At 54.1% G+C, this 18,135-nt stretch overlaps 2 protein-coding genes across 2 annotated transcripts in view; both read right to left on the bottom strand.

Moving 5' to 3' along the window:
• Window positions 1-1,365: 1,365 nt before the first annotated feature.
• Window positions 1,366-7,516, bottom strand: SLC30A2 (solute carrier family 30 member 2). Its single transcript, XM_023586598.3, has 8 exons — window positions 7,433-7,516; window positions 6,540-6,760; window positions 5,845-5,991; window positions 4,970-5,123; window positions 4,056-4,224; window positions 3,244-3,349; window positions 2,072-2,206; window positions 1,366-1,611 (listed from the first exon to the last, which is right to left on the bottom strand). The coding sequence occupies exons 1-8, from the start codon at window positions 7,480-7,482 to the stop codon at window positions 1,466-1,468; spliced, it is 1,128 nt and encodes a 375-aa protein (XP_023442366.1). The 5' UTR covers window positions 7,483-7,516; the 3' UTR covers window positions 1,366-1,465.
• Window positions 7,517-13,797: 6,281 nt separating this feature from the next.
• TRIM63 (tripartite motif containing 63) overlaps window positions 13,798-18,135 on the bottom strand; it is a 41,338-nt gene continuing 37,000 nt past the window's right edge. The window contains exons 9-12 of the mRNA XM_012522221.4: window positions 17,446-17,468; window positions 17,115-17,239; window positions 15,013-15,090; window positions 13,798-14,346 (exon numbers count right to left, since the gene is read on the bottom strand). Of these exons, the coding sequence (XP_012377675.1) occupies window positions 14,336-14,346; window positions 15,013-15,090; window positions 17,115-17,239; window positions 17,446-17,468 (237 nt within the window). The 3' untranslated portion in view covers window positions 13,798-14,335. The remainder of the gene's footprint in view (window positions 14,347-15,012; window positions 15,091-17,114; window positions 17,240-17,445; window positions 17,469-18,135) is intronic.

Raw genomic sequence — 18,135 nt, 5'->3', positions numbered from 1 at the left:
AGCTCAGGACCCTGAGGCCTGCCAGAGCTAGGGTGGTAGAGCGGCACAGGGCCCCTGGCAATCCCTCGCACACTTCAAGGCCACCCCTAAGGACTTCTTGGCAGACTGGGGGTGGGAGAGGAGGCACCCATGAACCTCCTGACCCCGTGCTGGAAAGGCACAAAGATCATTTCACAGATGGGAGGACAGACTCACTCTGGGGGGGGAGAGTTAGGAGTGACCAGCAGCTCATCCCCTGCTGAGAGTCGAGGCAGAGCTGAGAGGAATCTAGCAGCGCTGCCCCCAGGGAAGCTGTGGAGCCCACCTGAGACCTCCGCAAGGCAGCCTGGGGCCCCAGAGGATAAAAATAACCAGCACACTTCAGTACCACCTGCTGCTTCCCATACGCTGGCTCTCAGCCTTACAACCCAGCGAGGCGGGCATCAACATTCTCCCCACAGATGAGGCGGCGGCACTGAGAGGCCACTTGCCCAAGGGCACCCTGGGCTCCCTGGCACCTGGGCATTCTCTGTGAGAATGGCGACAGGCCCCCTCCCCCCAGCCCCCAATTCAGGAGTCTTCACACACAAACCCAGGGAGTCAGTGGCTCCTCTCCCAGTTGGTCCCCAGGCTATGTGGCCAGTCCCTCTGCATCCTTGTCCCCGGACTCTGACCAGGTCAGGCCACGCTGGTGGCAGAGCTGGCCCAGTCGTATCTGTTCAGGCTCCTTGTCCCCTGGGACACCATCAAGGAAAGAGAAGCGGTCCAGGGGCCGTGAGGCTGAGGTGAAATCCCTGCTCCCCACCCACCTGGGCTGGGGGAATGAGGAAGGAGTAAACTCAGCCGGAAGGAAGGCCATTACCCAGTAAGAAGCCTCCCCTCCAGGAAAGCGTCACCGCTGCCCTGGGACGAAGGCACAGACAGGCCTCAGGTGTCCCCAGGCTCCCATCTCAGGGAGACTCTTATGAGAGGGCAGGGTCCCACTATACCGCAGCCCCCATGACCCCCTCAAGCCACAGTTACAGGCAGGGGTGGGGGGTTCTGTTCCAGGGATTCTGGACAGATGCATAAGGCAAAGGCTAGACAGGCTGAAAAGGAGAAATGAGGCAGGGAGGCCAGGGGACTCTGCGGCCAGGCTCCTTTCTGTCCTCCCGAGCCTCACTGCCTTGCCCACTGCCGTGGTGGGACGGCTTTACTGGGGATGAGGCCCAAATCCAGCCCTGCCAGGGTCAGACCCAGGAGCTGGGGGAGCAGGGTCACACTGGCTTTATCCCTACCAATTCCCACCCTGGGGAGAGCAGAGTGATAGAAGGTGGCAGGGAGGAGCCCATTCCTAGGGGAGCCCCCTTCCTTCTCCATACTGAAATGGAGCAGAGGTCAGGAGGGGGACCTGGTTTCTGAAACGGCCAAGGGAGGCAGAGTCCTGGCTGGGCCTGGCGGCCACTCGGCCCCACCACCTGCAAGTCCTGTCCTCACCCCAGTGGGCTCAGTCCGCGGGGCCTTGGCACGCCTGACAGTCCTTCATGTCCTCACAATAGTGCTCTATCTGGATGGTCATCGTGTGGAAGTGGAACTTCCCCTGGAGCCGAGCACTGGCCGCCTTCAGCACCGCCTGGGCATCTGCATTCTGGGCTGGGAACCGCAAGGAGACACCAGGGAAGGCACTAGAGAATGGTTCACTCACTCCTGGTCCCTCAGAAGCCCTGAGGAGCCCAAGTCTCATACCCTTCTCCAACAGGAGAGGGAACCATGGAGATTGAGAAACCCCAGATTCCACTCTGGCACCAGGCAGCCCTCCGGCCCCACACCTGCTGAGATCCTGGAAGAGCAGGACAAGCACCAGCCTTGAGGCTCGGGATCTGCCTTCCTCAGCCACTTCGTTGCCATAAAAGCTTGGGCACCCCCACCCCCAGCCTCAGTTTCTTCATCTCTCAGTGGGATTGTGACGGTCAAATGAGAGCATTCATGTCAGGACTCAGCAGGGGCCAGGTTCCATAAACAGGCACCACAAGCATCTGCGGCCCTCTGGACCCGGGAATCCCCCAGTCATTTGGCTGCCCTCTCCCTCTCCCCGCCCCGAGTGCCCACTCACCGATGGCGATGTGGACGGACAGCACGGGCTGGGTCACAGTCAGCGCCCAGATATGCAGGCTGTGCAAGGCTTCCACCCCCTCCACCGACAGCAGCAGATCCCGCACAGCCGTGAAGTCCACGCCCTTGGGGGTCCCTAAGGACAAGGAAATTGCCTCTCCCACCCATCCCCATCTGAGCGGAGCTGATGTGGCCCCACCACCCCAGCCCTCCATCCTGTCCTCTTCACACTGCACTCTGCCTGAAATGATCGTTTTGCTAATTTGTTTATCATCAGTCTCCGGCTCTCCAACGGGCACTCCATGAGAGCTGGGCGGCCTGTGCTGTTTATCACCATTTCCCTGGGCAGTGCCTGGCCCATCGTAAGTGCTCAAGAGCTAGTTTTTTAATGGAAGGAAGCAAAGAAGGACAGAAGCATGTGGAGTATCATTATAATTATCATCACCTCTCTTAACTGGGCCTGTCAGATTCTTAGAGGACAAAGCTTAGACCTGCAGCTTACATTCCTGCTGATCCCAGACTCAGGCTAATCACAGAGAATGAGACCTGAGCACAAGAAAGCCAGTGAATGAGCGCAGTAATTCCAGGCAGAAAGTTCTCCACTACTGGGCAACCCCTTCAAGCATCCCCCAAGGCAGGGGCGCAGGCCCTGAGCTGTCTTAGAACAGGTCTGAGCTGGGAGTGGATTCCATTCAGGCACCTTGTCAGACTCTGACTGTCCTTATCAGAACCACCCCACCCTGCAATCAGAAGCACAATTCTGCCCTCCTCCTGCCTGAGGGAAGGCAAGGGTAGGCTGAGGAGGTCTGTGGGGAAGGGCTGGAGCGTCAGCTGCTGCAGACCTCACCAGAAGCCACCAGACTAGGCAGGCAAGATGCACCCAAGCAGGGGAGGAGGCATTCTTGGGGCTGGTGACTGGGAAGGGAAGGCACGAGTGGGGGGGGGAGGGCAGGGCATTTCCAGAAACTGTCACACCTGTGAGTCCAGCTTGGTGCCAAGATTAGCCCAGGGCCCCAGGAGGGTTTCCAACCTCTGCCAGAGGCTCCAGACCATGGCTCCCCGCCAATGTGTTGGGATCCTTGCCTCCACCCCACACCCCCCCCATACACCCTAAGTTGAGGATGATTAGAGCTGGAGGCCCAGAGCAAAAAGGGAGTCCCACGCCCGGGTTACCCTCCATTAGCACTAGGATCACGTCTCTCAGGATGGTCAACGTTGTCCCCAGGACCAGGATGGAGAAGAGGAAGGTACAGATGGGGTCGACAAACTTGTATTCTGGCTATAGGAGAAGAAGGCAGAGCCAGGGGTCACCGCCTCAGCTTCCCCTTGCCCTTCCCACCCAGCACTGCAGTGGGGAGAGGGGCTCTTTCTACAGGGTGGTCCTGCCTCCCAGTTCTCCACCCTTTATTCCACATCCTGAAGAGCGGGTAGGCTGGTCAGAGCTTAGGATAAGGCAGTCTCTTCCCCCCGCCCCTCCCTGCCCAAGGTGCTGAGACATGGACAGAGCTGAAGGGAACCTCAGGTGCCATCTGGTCCAAGAGCCCCACTTTAGAGATGGGGAAATAGAGGCTCAAGGAGAAGTGACTCACTCAACATCCCATGGCTAGCATGGGGAGGAGCCAAGCTTCAAACTCAGGCCTGACTCCAATACTGGCTCTTTCTCCTCCACCACACTGCCTCGGCGTGGTGGGCCACCCACAGGCCTTCAGCACCACACTGCCAGCTGTATCATGCCCAGCAAGACAATGAACTTTTCTGAGCTGCAGAAAAGGCTCACCAGCACCTACCCTTTGGGGCTGTTGTGAAAATTAGAAGTGCCGACACTTGGTAAGTGTTGGAAAAATGCTAGTTCCTTCTCTCTCCCCACTCTTTTGCCCAGAGCTGGGAGGGTCTAAAATGTGGGAAGGGCCCTGTGCAGAGAAGAGCCCCCAGATGATCTACACTCCCCTGTTCCCCAGCCCACCCCCACTGCTCCCAGCTCTAACCTTGAAATATAAAATATAGGCTGCCACCAGGACACCCAAGCTCTGCAGAAGGTCCCCGATCACATGGATAAAGGCAGCTCGGACACTGGGGTTCTCCTGCTGTTGGCCGGTGTCGTGGCTGTGACCATGGCTGTACCCATGGCCAGACTGGTGAAGAGTCAACCCCATTCTATGGAAGCAGAGACAAAGCCAGGTGGCTCCTTTTTAGCACAGACTTCAGTTTAGCCAGAGGCCACCTGTCTGGTGCGGCCTCCTCATGAGGTCCAAATCCCCTCACCCCACCCCCCAGATTATGTGCAGTCTTTGGCCACATGGCCTTGGTTCAAAGTGCCAAAGGAGAGAAGGCTCAGCTCCAGTCCAAGATGAGTCTGGACATAACAAGGCCCCAGTGCTGAATCTCAAAGCAGGAGGGCACCGTGGAGGGCATCTCGTTTACCCTGCCATGCCACAGTTGGAGAAGCCGAGAAGCAGAGGCCTAGAGACGGGAAGGGCTTGCCTAAGACCACTGAGCAAGGGGGAGAAAGAGCCCAAAGCCACCGCTCTCTGCACCATAGTGTCTCACTGCAACCTGGAAAGGGCTGGATTCCATTCTGCCCCCAGGGACATCTGCTCCTGCAGGAACTAGATTCATCTCTCCCCCGTTTCAGGTATGAAGCCCCCAAAGTTATTCACTGACAGGTTCGGAAGTGGGGAGGGGGGGGGGTGGAGTCTGAAGTTGATGCTGCCCCAGATTTGCAGTTCCAGATGGCCTTGGCCTAGGCCTCAGGCAAGACCCAGGTGTTTCGGGTGCCAGTGCTCAGAGCACTGGGGGAAATCTGCCCCACGGCCTGTAATGGATCTTCCATCAGGACTGGGCATGTGAGCAGGCGTGGGAGGAGGTGGGACTGGTAGGGTAGAAACGTGGCCATACTCACATGATGTTCACGGCCACTGCGCAGCCCGACGTGATCAGCATGGTCCCCCCCTTGACCTCATAGTCCCCAGAGACCAGCCGCTCCACCGCCAGGTACACCAGCACGCCTGTCACCACCCAGATGGACAGCACCGAGAGCAGGGCTCCCAGGATCTCTGAGGAGGAAGCCGACCCCCAGCACCAGCCTCAGCGTGGGCCCCGGGCTGAGGAGGCCCACGCCCCCATCCCCGGGCTGCAAAGGCAACGCGGGGGCTCGCTGGGCTCTGGCACGGCTGCACCTCACCCCGCCACCCAAACATTTAAGAATGCCAGAGCTAGAAGAGACGGACGTCATCTGGGTCGGCCTTTTGTGTTTTACACGTTAAGAAACTGACCTATTAAAAAATATACCCATTGCTCAGCTGGCCAACGGGCTTCTGGAGAGGACAGGCTGGGTCGTTTCCCATCAAGAGGGAAAATGACAGGGCAGCCCAGAGGCGACCTGAAGAGGCCTTAAAACCTGTCTTCCAGAAGGCTTTGCTGACCTTCCCTCTCCCCCTCTCCACTGAGCCGCTCCATGGAGTTCGGGGCAGGTTAATGCCTGTCATTTTATTACTGAAGTTGGGCCGCTGAATTTCTTCAGGAAAAGTGACCTCTCCTTCTCTGCATCCTGAAAGTTCCCAGAAGGCAGGGACCAGGGCTCCCCCAACACACTGGGAGTTTGGGGGACAAGGGACAGGATTCCTTCATCAGACTGCGAGCTCCCAGAGGCCAGGCTGACCCGCCCAGGTCATCCTCCCAGCCCACTCAGAGCTCGATCCATTGCAGCCCCCGGAGAACCCATGTCCAGAGCCACTCAGCCCCCAGCCCTGTTTCCAGCCTGACCAGGGCCCTCACCAGCTCGCTGCCAGCCGAAGTTCATGGTTTTCGTGGCCGGCCGGGAGGACATCCAGAGGGAGAAGAGGCTGATAAGCATGCTGGCAAAGTCAGTGAGCAGGTGGGCTGCGTCGGTCATAACGGCCAAGCTATGTGCCAGGTACCCACCTGCAGGGGTGGGCCAGGGAGGTGGAGGGTCCTTATTGCCTCCCCAGGCTGTGTGCAGTGGGTAGACCAGGGGTTCTGGAGACAACCACACTGGGTTCAAGACTGCTCTACCCACTGGCTGTGTAACTGTGGTCAAATGTCTCACTCTCTGGGCCTCAACTTCCCACATCCAAGCGATGGGGGTAACAGCATCGACTTCAAGAGGGTGAGCGTGAAAATCCAAATAGGAACAGGAAAGCAGAGCAGGAACTCAGCAAATGCTCTCTCCTTACAGACATTCAGGGCTTCCCTTACCCACTGTGTGTGACTCTTGGACCCGTTATTTAACCTTAGTGTGCCTAAGTTTCCCCTTCTGTAAAATTAGGAGGTTAACAGCACCCGTATGGCAGCGCAAGGTTATTGTGAGTGACAGTGTTTATGTAAAGGGGTAGCAGAGTGAGTGCTCAATACATGTGTTCATATTCCTGGGAATATCCAGGAGAAAAGCCTTTTGGATCACCCAGATCGTCCATGCCCTCACTTCAGTTAATTAGCACAGAAGGCCTTACCAATGACTTCACCGATCATGAACACCAGGCAGATGCCAGAGGCCACATAGAGCTGGCGCCGGGCCCACTCCTTCTTGGGGTCTCGGCCAGCACCGGGAGCCCTCTGGGCATGGCAGTAATGGCTGCTCTGGGCGGCCAGCTCAATGACCTGCAAGTCCAGGCCAGGCTGCGGCAGGGGGATCCAGCCAGCCCCTTCCTGCCACAGCGATCCCGTGTATGACCTGGTCGGGGAGGAAGGGAGAGGACTCAGCTCTGAGACACAGGCAAGGAGGGCCGGCTCTAGCCTCACCTGGCGATGGGGCCTTGGCGTTCCCTTGTGTTGAACAGAGACAACGTCTAAGGACACAGCGAGCTTTGACAGTCTCTGAGGAGTGACCGGAAGGTGAGAAGCCCGTGTTCCGTGAGGGGTTGGGAGATGGGATGACCAGTCCAAGAGTCTGGGCGGGGGGAGGGGGTTGGCTCGGCCTGTTCCCTCCTCCCCTGTCCCTTCCAGGGCCTGGAGGAGACCTTGGGGACGGGCCAAGGGGCGGGGCGGTTCAGCGGAGCGCTAAGGAGCTAGCTCAGGCTGGGGGAGAAGGTCAGACCCCCCCCCCTTTCCTCCTCCCTGGGGCACTTGGGGACGAGGGCCTCCCTAGGGCGGGGCTTCTAGGGGGCAAAGTGCTGGGCCGGGCACGGGGCTCCAGGCATCCGACTTCCCCCCTGGCGGGCAGAGGCCAAGATCAGCGCTCCGCCCTGCGGGAAGGATGGTTCCCCAGCCCGTGCTCCATGTCCCGTTTCTCCCACCTCAGCCCAGCCCTCTCCCGAGGGCCAGGTCAAGCGCTGGCCCAAACCGCCCACCGCCAGGAAGGTTGACGAGGAGGGTCCTCCGATGCCTCCCCACGCTCTCGCCTTACCGGGCTCCGGGCCTGGCGTCCAACAGATGCTTTTTCTCCGTGGCCTCCATGCGGCCCCGCGCGCCCGCCGCCCCGCCGAGGGCGCCCTGGAAGTCGCGCGCCGGCCGCTCCGCGGCGCGCAAAGTGCCGGGGGCACCGCGCGCGCCGCTCGGCTGACCCCGCACCTGCTCCCGCCGCCCGGGCGCGTGCGCCCCCCCGCGCGCCTGCCCTGGCGGCTCCCGGGCGGCCCCTCCCCAGCTGCGGTTCGCGCTCGGCGCGCCCGGGACTCCCACCTCCGCGCCCCGGCCCCTGCGCCCCGCGCTCGGCCAGCTTTATTCGGCCCCCGCCACCCCGTGTGAAGCGGCCCGCCGCGCGTCGTGTGCAAAAGCCCGCGGGGCAGGGGGGGGAGGTGACCGGCTGCAAAGAGTGCCCCGAAGCTGCCCCGACCGGCCGCGGGCCCCCGGCCTGCGACGAATGCCCGACGGCCTTCGCCGAGGTGCGCCGCTCGCTCGGGGCTCGCGGAGTGAGGACGGGGCGAGGACTGGGCCCACGGTCCGCCCCGCGGGGCTCGGTTTGCAGGACTCGGCTTTGGGTTACCTGAGGGCAGCAATGTGGCTCCTCGCCTCAGTGTAGGGGGCTCCTGAGACTAGGGGTGTATCTCCCCCCTCAGCCTGGAGACTCCTGAGGACTTGATGGCCTGCCCCCTCAGACTGGAGGCTGCCCGAGGCTTGCTCACGTCTCCCCTCTCCGGCCGGACACTGCTAAGGTCTCCTTTTGTTCTTCCACTCAAGACTAGGGGATTCTTGGGGGCCGTGGCGTGCCTCTGCCCTCAGGCTGGAGGCATGCGCACTCCGAGGGAGTCGTCCTGGAAGCGGTTCCTCCCCTCGGGCGCACTCTGATCAGAACCCGGCGTGGCTGGCTTTCTGTGTCCCTTACAGAGCGCGCTGCGGGCACTTCATCAGGAACTGCCATCTCGGCAGAAATGACTCCACCGCCACCTTCGTCCACTCCCGCCGCCCTCGGGCATGCAGGTGCGGGGGAGATGCTAGCCCCAGGCGGAAGGCTGTCTTGGCAGGACAGCCAGTGGTGGTACCTGCAGAAACCAGACCTCCCTCCCTGACGGCTGGATGCTCCACCCACTTGAAGTAGCCCCGGGCCGCGGTTCCTGGGGTCGGGGCCTGTGGACTCCACGCTGGCCTCTGACAAGTGTCCTCTTTACAGAAAGGCTGGGAACTTCCCTGGCCAGTCACCCCATCATCCCCAGCATCCTTGGTCACCGGGATCGTGGGCTGGAGGGTATGGCGCTGCCCAGAGAAGAGTCTGAGGTTCAAGCCTCTTGCCACACCACTAGGAACAGGAAGACTCCTAGATCCTCCCCGCAAAGGAGTCATCTTCCTTCCAGGCAGGGCGCTAGGGTGGCGTGGGATGCTGCTTGCCTGCTCTGGTTGGCGTGCTGAGTGCCTCTTCAAGCCTCAGGACTCCCAGTTTGGAAACCTTTACCAGGCTTCCTGGTTTTCTTAAAGGTACAGTCTAAGAACCAGTAGGCTCAGCATTACCTGGAGAAGGTGTTAAAATGCAGGTTGCAGGTCCCTGTATCAGACCAACTGAATCAGAAAGAATCTCTGAGTATAGAACCTGGAGAGTTATGTATTTGCAAGATTCCTAGGGGATTTTCTGCACAGTGAAGTTAAAGGACCTCTGCATAAGCTCTTGCAGAATATCTCAGATAAGTATTCACCTTATCTTCCCACTAAATTTTTTTTAAAGATTTATTTATTTATTTATTTCTCTCCCCGCAGCCCAGTTGTCTGCTCTGTGTCCATTCACTGTGTGTTCTTCTGTGGCCGCTTCTATCCTTATCAGCAGCACTGGGAATCTGTGTTTCTTTTTTTGTTGCGTCATCTTATTGTGTCAGCTCTCTGTGTGTGCGGCGCCATTCTTGGGCAGGCTGCACTTTTTTTCATGCTGGGTGGCTCTCCTTATGGGGCGCACTCCTTGCGCGTGGGGCCCCCCCTATGCGGGAGACATGCCAGCGTGGCACGGCACTCCTTGTGCACATCAGCACTGCGCATGGGCCAGCTCCACATGGGTCAAGGAGGCCCCGGGTTTGAACCGCAGACCTCCCATGTGGTAGGCAGATGCCTTATCCAGTGGGCCAAGTTCGCTTTCCCCGCTAAGTTTTAAGCTCTTTGAGGGCAGGGATGGATCTTGTACTTTTTTAACATTTCAGCTCAGCTCTGAGCACCTTCTGGCCCTTAATTAAATACCTATGAGGAAGTGGATGTGCCTCAACCAGTTGGACACCAGCCTACCACATGAGAGGTTCCAGTTCAGTCAAATGCATCCTGAAGACATGCAGATGCCACACCCTGTGGCAAAGAGCCAGATGGTGCGACTTGCACAAAGTGGATGTGGCTTAGGTGGTTGGGCACTTGCCTCCCACCTGGTTCAGTTCCCACTGCCTCCTGGAGAAGATGAGCAGACACAGCCAGCAAAACAATGAGCAGACAGACAAGGAAACCATGGGGGGTGGGCAATAAACAAAATAAATAAATCTTTAAAAAAATACCTATGAATTGGATTGGAATTAAAAAGTAGACAAATACAGGGCTGGTCATTTCACCAGAGCAAGTGAGGTGGGTGCTGTTCACAGGAGGAGTTTCTTGCTGGCCAAGCTCAGCTGTGTTGCAATTTCAAACTGCCCTAGGCTCAGATTCTTGTCTTATCACCCCTTTGAGGGCAAAATGTTTATGCTTTATGAATGTGTATCTTTTAGGTCCCTCTTGCTTCCCTTAATGCAAGGTACGTTGTAAATTTTCAATAAGTGCAGATTTTAAATCAGAGCCAGCTACATATATTCACTTTATAAAAACATTTACAGCAGATTTTCCTTTAAATCAATAATTTCCCATGATATATTTACATTGCTTTGCAAGATTTCAACTAACCAAAGACTAATCAAGACGTCAAGATGCTCGAAAATGCCAGGTCCACTTATGTTATATATGTGGCTCCTTCGACGATGCCCAGCAGGTCCTATGCAGAATGATCCAGTTCCTGGACCTCAACATCACCTGAAAAATTTTATTTACGAATGCAGATTTCCCCATTTTACAATCAGAGTCCGGTTCAGTAGGTCTGGGGTGGGACCTGTGAATCTGTACCTTGAAAGTTCCTCCCTGCATTTGATGCTGTTGTGGAATTATTGATAATTTCATGGTATACTTTTATGATTTTTAAAAGTACCCTTTTCAAAGTACTGAAGGATGAAATGATGTGTCTGGGATTTGCCTTAAAATGATTATCCCAGTTGGAGAAATGAGTAAGGGTAGCAAAGAAACAAGACTGTTGGTGGGCCAAAAACTTGAAACTGAATTATACTATTCCCTCTACTTTTCAATATGTTGAAAATTTTCCAGAATTAAAGGTATTTTTTTTTGGAGGGGAGGATAAACCATCTCTGTGATTCTGATAGAATAGCCAATGGTTTCATTGGAATAATGCCTTTGAAGCTGTTTCCTCTCTTGCAGCATAACTTGTGGCTCAAGTGGTTGAGCACCCACCTACCACATGGATGTTTGCAGGTTCGGTTCCTGGTGCCTCCTGGAGAAAACAAACAAGACAGCAAGCTAGCATGACAGGCAGGCTTGGCGAACTGACACAAGATGATGCAACAAAGAGAAACAAAGAGGAAAGACATTGAGAGACACAAAACAGGCAGCTGAGGTGGCTCAGGTGATTGAGTGCCTCTCTTCAATGTGGGAGGTCCCAGGTTCAGTTCCCAGTGCCTCCTAAAGAAAAGACAACCAGACACAGAGAGCACACAGCAAATGGACATAGAGAACAGGCAGCAAGCACAAACAATGAGGATGGGAGGGAATAAGTAAATTTTTTAAAAAAATTTTAAATGGTGTTTACCACCCTTAAATTTTCTAGCTTACAAGGACAGAAGAGTCCTTTGTGTGGCAAAGCAGAGAAACCCTTATCTGCAATTAACATATATCTTCCTGGAATTTAAGCTTTGACGACAGAGCCTTGACTGCCCGATCCTCTTCCCCAGATAAATGACAAGCTATCAAGCTAGCATGCTTGCTTCACATGTAATCAGTAACCAGATGGAGACAGGAAGTATGCAAGTTAAAATACTGATTTTTTTTTTTAATGCAGAGGGCCTGACACAGTGTTAATTCCCAGTAAGCATGAACTGTTATTATGTTTACCATTATGACTACTACTTTATCGGTCATGTACCAATTTTACCAAAGTGGTTCCATGAACATCCTGTGACTTTTCTCAGCCATCTTCCATCATCATTGGTACAGATTTTATGGCGTCAGTGAGGGGTGGGAGTTGCTCTCCTGGACAATGTGCCATACTTTATATGCCTAACCCTCTGTGGGACACTAAGGTTGTGCCCCCTTCTTCGCTCCTATAAGCCACTCTTGTTCTACACCTTTGTGGATTTGCACAATTATCTTCTCGAAGGTGCTTCCTATTTTATTCAGGTATTTAGTGTGTGTGCAAATTGCATAAGAAATCTTTGAAAGGACCAATAAGACCCAGGAAAAGTCAAGGGATGCAGGAGCAAGTCCAGGGAACTGCCAGGGACCAAGGGTGGTCAACAGGTCTGAGACCCAGAGCCATGCAGCTCCTGGGAAGTGGGGCTCAAATTGCTGCCCGAGGGTCATGAGTGGCACTGGAGTGGGTGTAGATGGCAGTACTGTGCATTTACTCACACCTGGCTCCATTCTGCTGCTCTGCACTTGCCAGATGGCCCTGGACAAGCACCTGCTTCCCCACTCAGAACTTCAGTTTGTCCATCTGTAATGTGGGCAGATAAGGGTTTGTGTGCTTGGGGAAGCAGGGACTGGCCTCAGCTGGTGCAGGCCTCAAAACTGGGGTCTGGTGAGTTGCTGGGGCTTTGTTGGTAGATGTTGGGGTCCAAGGGAGGAGAGAACCACAAGGTCCCTGTGGAGACTCAGGGCTAGCCAAGTCTATAGAAAAACACAGCCGAGAAGGGAGGAGACCTCTTTTAGTATCAGCAGGTAAGTTGAGGCAAACGATGGCCATGGGTGGTCCAGTGCAAACTCTTCTGTTCTGCCCTTTGTTGACCAGCCAGGAGGTACAGCTACAAGCACTTTAGGATGTATAGGCCTCACCCTATCCTCTTTTTATTTTCATTTTAAAAATTGTGGTATCATATATACAACATAAAATTTCCTATCTCAACCAATTGAGTGTACAATTCAGCGGTAACATTCCCATCACCCCAGCAGAAACTCTGTACCTATTAAGCATTAACTCCCTATTCCCTCTCCCACCCCTGAAAACCTGCACTCTAATTCCATCTCCATGAATTTTCATATCCTAGTTATTTCATATTATTGATATTATATAACATTTGTCCTTTTGTGTCTGCCTCATTTCATTCAGCACAATGTCTTCGGGGTTCATCCTTGTTGTAGATGTATCAGAACGTCATTTGTTTTCATGACTAATATTCCATTGCCTGGATAGACATTTTGTTTATTTTTCTATTGATGGACATTTGTTTTGCTTCTACCTTTTGTTTATGGTGAATAATGCTGCTGTGAACATCGGTGTACAAATATCTGTTCAAGTTCTACTTTGAGTTTCCACCTAGAAGTGGGATTTCTGGACCATATGTTAATTCTATACAGATCTGCCAAACTGTTTTCCATAGCGGCTGCACCATTTTTCATTCCCACCAATCACGAATGAGGGCCCCTATTTCCCATTTTTTTTAATAGCAGCCATTCTAGTGGAACTGAGGTGGCATCTTTTGGGACCTTGACCAAATGATGTAGAGGAGAAGTGCCAGGGAGTTAACACTTTGGGAGATGAACTGCAGCCCAGAGAGGAAGGAGATGGGAAGGAGCTTGCAGACAAATCTCTCTCCCTTCTTCCCTCTGATGAACTGTTCTGAGGCACAGTGTGTTCTTTATAGCCTGCTAAAAACATCTCACACAACTGTACAAGCAGCCATGTCTCTTGGTGAAGCTGCAGCCCGTGTAGTCATGTGACACCTTGTACTTTGTCTCCTTCCCTGCCTGGCTGCCCTCTGCCTGCTGCCGTGGGACTGTGGCTCCCACTAAAGCATTTAAGCATTAGCATTTAAGCTTTGCCTCAGGCCCTGGGCAACTATGCAAACCTGGCTTTTGAGGATCATTTCCGGGCCAGTTTTCTGGTTTTCAGTGGGCTCACATTGGGAAGTGTTGGTTTAAAGAGCTCCTGGTAGGATATAAGCCTTACCATTGCCTGTGACTTCCTGCTACAAACATCCTACCAGTTTTTCTGTCCAGCCACTCCAGGAAAAAAAAAAATGGCTGAATGAAACCCCAGTTCCTTTAATAATAACAAGAAAATAGTGCTGTGCATTTATTAAAACATCATATAACACAAACTCGGTAACTACCCACATGTCAGGGATAGGCACTGAGATACAGTACATTATCCCTTTCTAGGGCTGTGAGCGCTACCCAGCCCCCCACCAAGGAAAGGAAGTAGATAGCTGTGTCAGCCCGCTTCCTTCCCTCTTGCTGACAGTCTCCGGTCACACAATGACAGGCGTTATCATACAAAAGTTCCTTTACAAAAAGCACCAAATTTGCATACATATACAAGTATATACAAAAATCACATTTTAAAAATGTACAAAATCTTCCATTTTGCGTCAGTGTAGAAAAGTGTCCTGTGTGGTTGTTCAAGCTCATTTCCAATTCTGGTTCAGTGGCCCCTGGACACAGCCACAGGGTCCTACTCCTAGTCCTTGCTTTCAGAGCAGGGGGAAGACACACCTCCCCATGGCCCCTCCCACCCCGGGCCCGTCACCAAGGCAGCTGGGCCCATCCCCACGCTCCCCAGTTTCTCGGCCTCCAGAGGGTCTCTCGCTCATCCAGCTCCTTACTGGTGTCCTGAAATAAAGAGAAGGAAAAAGAGGCATGTGATGAGACAAGACGATCCAGGGCTCACCAGGCTGCAGTGAAAAATAAAGGATCAAGCTCCAATTTCTTGCCTGGTCTCCTCCTTTTTAAACCAAAACAGCATGCCGTTTCCAAAGCACTCTGGATTGCACAGCCAGTACAAAGTTCCGAGAGGCTACTCTATATTCTTCAGCTGGATTGGAATTTAGCTACAGTAGCTATGGCTTGGAAAATGGGAACATTAGCAAACATGGAGTCCTCCCTAGGTGTCCCTGTGTTAAGTGACTTACGAGCAGTGTCTAATTCACCCGCCACCACTGCGGAGGAGCCTGAGAGTCAGAGAAGCCGTGAACTGCTGAGGCAGAGCCACCGTTCAGAGCCCCGGGTCTGACCCCGCTGCCAGGTTGGCAACCTCGGGCGCTTCCACTGCTTCCCATTTAGGAAAGTCATTCCGAGGAAAAACGGGAATCCTTTATTAACAGTTTGAGGCCATCCCCCCTCCAAGGGTAAAGGTGCCCCCCCCACCAAGGGTAAAGGGAACAGGACTTTGCCCTTCATCTAAGCAGTGTCCCCAGTGTCTACACAGAACTCTGCTTCCTGTTGTTCAACAAAGAAGGAATGAACGAGCGGATGAGCGAATGAAGATGCATGCGGTACCTTCTTCCTTGCCCTCTGGGGACTCTTCCCCTTCCTCATCTTCTCCCTCTTCTTCTAGGAATTCTTCCTCTTCCTCTTCTGTGCATGACAAAGAATGTCTGTGTTAGGTGCCTCCAAGTTGCTGCTCGAAGAGCACCAGGCTGGGGAGGGCCCTTATCTGAACCCCCTCCCCTGTCTGGGGACAAAGGGTCACGCAGAGGCAGCAGTGGCAGGGAGGTGAGGGGCTCGCTGGCCGCAAACTGCACAGAGGACAGGAGCCCGGGAGGCCCTGCCTCCAAAGCGGCCCCCGCCTGCCTTCTTCCCTCCTGGGCAGTGAGGCCCCTGCTCTCCGGGAGGCCTGGGCACGCTCTGGGCTTGCCCAGCTCTCAGCTGATAACGGCCGCCTGGGGAGAAGGGGCAGCCCCCCCGGCCCATCCTCAGCAAAGGCCTCGGCCTGAAGAATCTGTTCGGCCTTTGAAATCTGTTTCCTCAGCACCCCCTGTCCCATTTCCTCGTCCCTCAGCCTACAGAGGGTGGCCATGGAGCGGGCAGCGGGGAGCACGCGTAGGCCCTCTCAGCGCGTCTCTCTCTGAAGCTGAGCCCCAGAGGCCCGGTGACTGCTCAGTGGCCACATTCCCTTCCCGGGAGGTCACCTTCAAGCTCCATTACCAGGGAACACACCCCCACCCCCTCTCCCGACCCCTGTCCTTAAATTATTTGGGGCCCTCAGGAGGTCAGTCCAGAATCAGGGCATATGTCAATAGTGTCTCCAGGGGGCTTGAAAGAACTAATGCCTCCACAACGACAGCCCAAGTTCCTGCTGCGGAGCTGGGACCTCCGCACAACCCAGGGGTTTCTATTGTTGTGGTTGTTATTTAATCATTGCACAGTTATTACTCATCACGGCATTTGCTGAGCACTTACTACGCGTCAAGTATTACACTAAACACTGCACGCGCCTGAGCGCCTCACAAGAGTCTTGTGAGTTACAAACGAGGAGGGGGCACAGCCAGCGGCCCCTCAGTGGACTGCAAGTGTGCTACTTACAGCTGTGTGGCCTTGAGCAAATTGCTCCCCCTCTCTCAGCTTTGGTTTCCTCCACTATAAAATGGAGCTAACAATCAAACGCTTTTCATAAAGTTGTTGTAGTAAATGATAGAATTTATGTGAAGGACTTCATACCCATCACGTTAGGAAGTACTGGGTAAGCAGTAGCTGAAGCTACTCTCCCCTTTCATCCATGAGGAAAATTAGACTAGGGGAGCCTTTGCAACGTTATTATGTTCACACAGTATGATTCACTCTTGACTGTCTCAGCTTGGGGATCTGCAGCAGGTCTGCAGTCATGGATATCCCCGAGTCCATTGGTATTTCAGTTTGGGGTACATTTGGTCCTTATCCATGATTGAGGGTGCTTCTGGGGTTCTGAGAATAGAGTTAATGTCAGATACTGAAGTTGCCGGAGAACCGACACAGGCAGAGCCAAGGAGCTTCTGCCTTTCTCACGCCAGCCAGTTCACATCCAGTTCCTCCTTGCTCCTGTACACACCTTCCTCTTCCTCCCCCCTTCTCTCTCCCCCTCCCTCTCTCTCTGCTGATCTTTGGAGCCTCACCTCTCAGACAGTTCAGTCAAACGGGATCCACCCTCTCTTTCTCTGTTGCTAAATAGCTACCTTTCAGCTGTGTGACCTTGAGCAAACTATTAACATCTTTGAGCTCCTCATCCGGATTGCTGATTTTCCTCATCTTTAAAATGAGGAGAATATGAACATTTATTTCATAGAGTTGTTGTGAGGATTAAGTGGAGCGGCCACATGGTAAATACATAATGAAAGTTTGCCCTTATTATTGCTATGGTTATATAACAATATGGCGCCATGCCCTTCCTTTCTCCTGCCCCGAGATGCGTCTCTGCTATGGATTCCTTCATAATCCGTTGAACCATAGTAATATGCTGGGCACTGTGCTAGGCTCTGGGCTCATCCAGAAGTTGGCTGTACAGATTTGACTTGACGTCTGAGGCTCTTTAGAAACGCATCTGCCTCCACATGGGGCTTGGCAGGGAGCGATGCCAGCTTCCAGGGGTGGAGCAGGGAAATTGATGAGTAGCGCCGTTCCCTTACCTGTCCCAAAGTCGATGGCCCTCAGGGTGTCTGCTATGTGCTCCAAGTCCAAAGTAAAGTAGTCCATGTTCTCAAAACCCTGCTCTGTCTTCCCCAGCTGGCAACCCTTGGAAGCTTCCACAATGCTGTGGGGGAGAGAGAGAAGCAGGGTGAGCTCTCTGTGGCTCAGGGGAGGGAGGCGGTATCTTAGCTTCAGTTCACAACAGGATGGGTGGGTCCAAGAGAGGAGGGAAAGCAAAGACCAGGAAAGCCAGCCGGGGATGAGACCCTCCCACCAGACCAAGGGGAAGGCCTGCTGGACAGAAGTCAGAGGCCCTGGGGAGACACTGACCTTTTGATGAGTGGCTTGGCACTCTGTGGGAGGAGAGACAGAGCAAAGGGTTAGGACTGCAAAGGAGAATGAGCAAAACCAGTGACTGGGTGTTACAGATGGGCCTTTGGTACCCTTCCCTAGCCCAGCTCTGACCTGCTCCCCAGCCCAAGCAGAAAAGAGCTCGGATATTTTTCCCTCTGTCCATGGTCTGCACAGGTCTTGGTCATCATCCAAGAGCCTCCCATGGTCCTGGCAGGGAGCTTGGATCCTAGGGATATCAGCCCAAACACTCCTAAACCCTGAAATCTCAAAGATGAGGACTGTGTACCAATCACCTAATACTGACGCCTTGCACAGAGTGGCCCAGTTGGTGCTCAGGAAAGTTTTATTGAATTGAGCTGTGAAATCTTAGCTGAGCCCTTTCTGTCTCCCCTCCCAGTCTGCGAGCTCTGCTAGGCAAGGCTGTGCCTTGTTCATCTCTGCATCTCTACCTCTGTGCCTGGCCTACAGTCCGTGCTCACTTAGCAGTAGTCCCTTCAGTGGACACCATATTTTGCAGCTACCAAAGCCATATCACAAACACCTTTTCATCTGATTCTTATAAAATCAGTAGGAGGAAAGGAGGGATTGTCACATGCTCATTTTGCTGATGAGAAAGCTGAGGCTTTAGAGAAGTTTAAATGACATGGGGGCGATGAGCGGAGAAGC

Source organism: Dasypus novemcinctus, chromosome 9 (assembly GCF_030445035.2).
Source record: "Dasypus novemcinctus isolate mDasNov1 chromosome 9, mDasNov1.1.hap2, whole genome shotgun sequence".
Taxonomy (NCBI): domain Eukaryota; kingdom Metazoa; phylum Chordata; class Mammalia; order Cingulata; family Dasypodidae; genus Dasypus; species Dasypus novemcinctus.
Note: the sequence above shows the minus strand (reverse complement) of the source record. Positions and strands in the feature narration are given on the sequence as shown.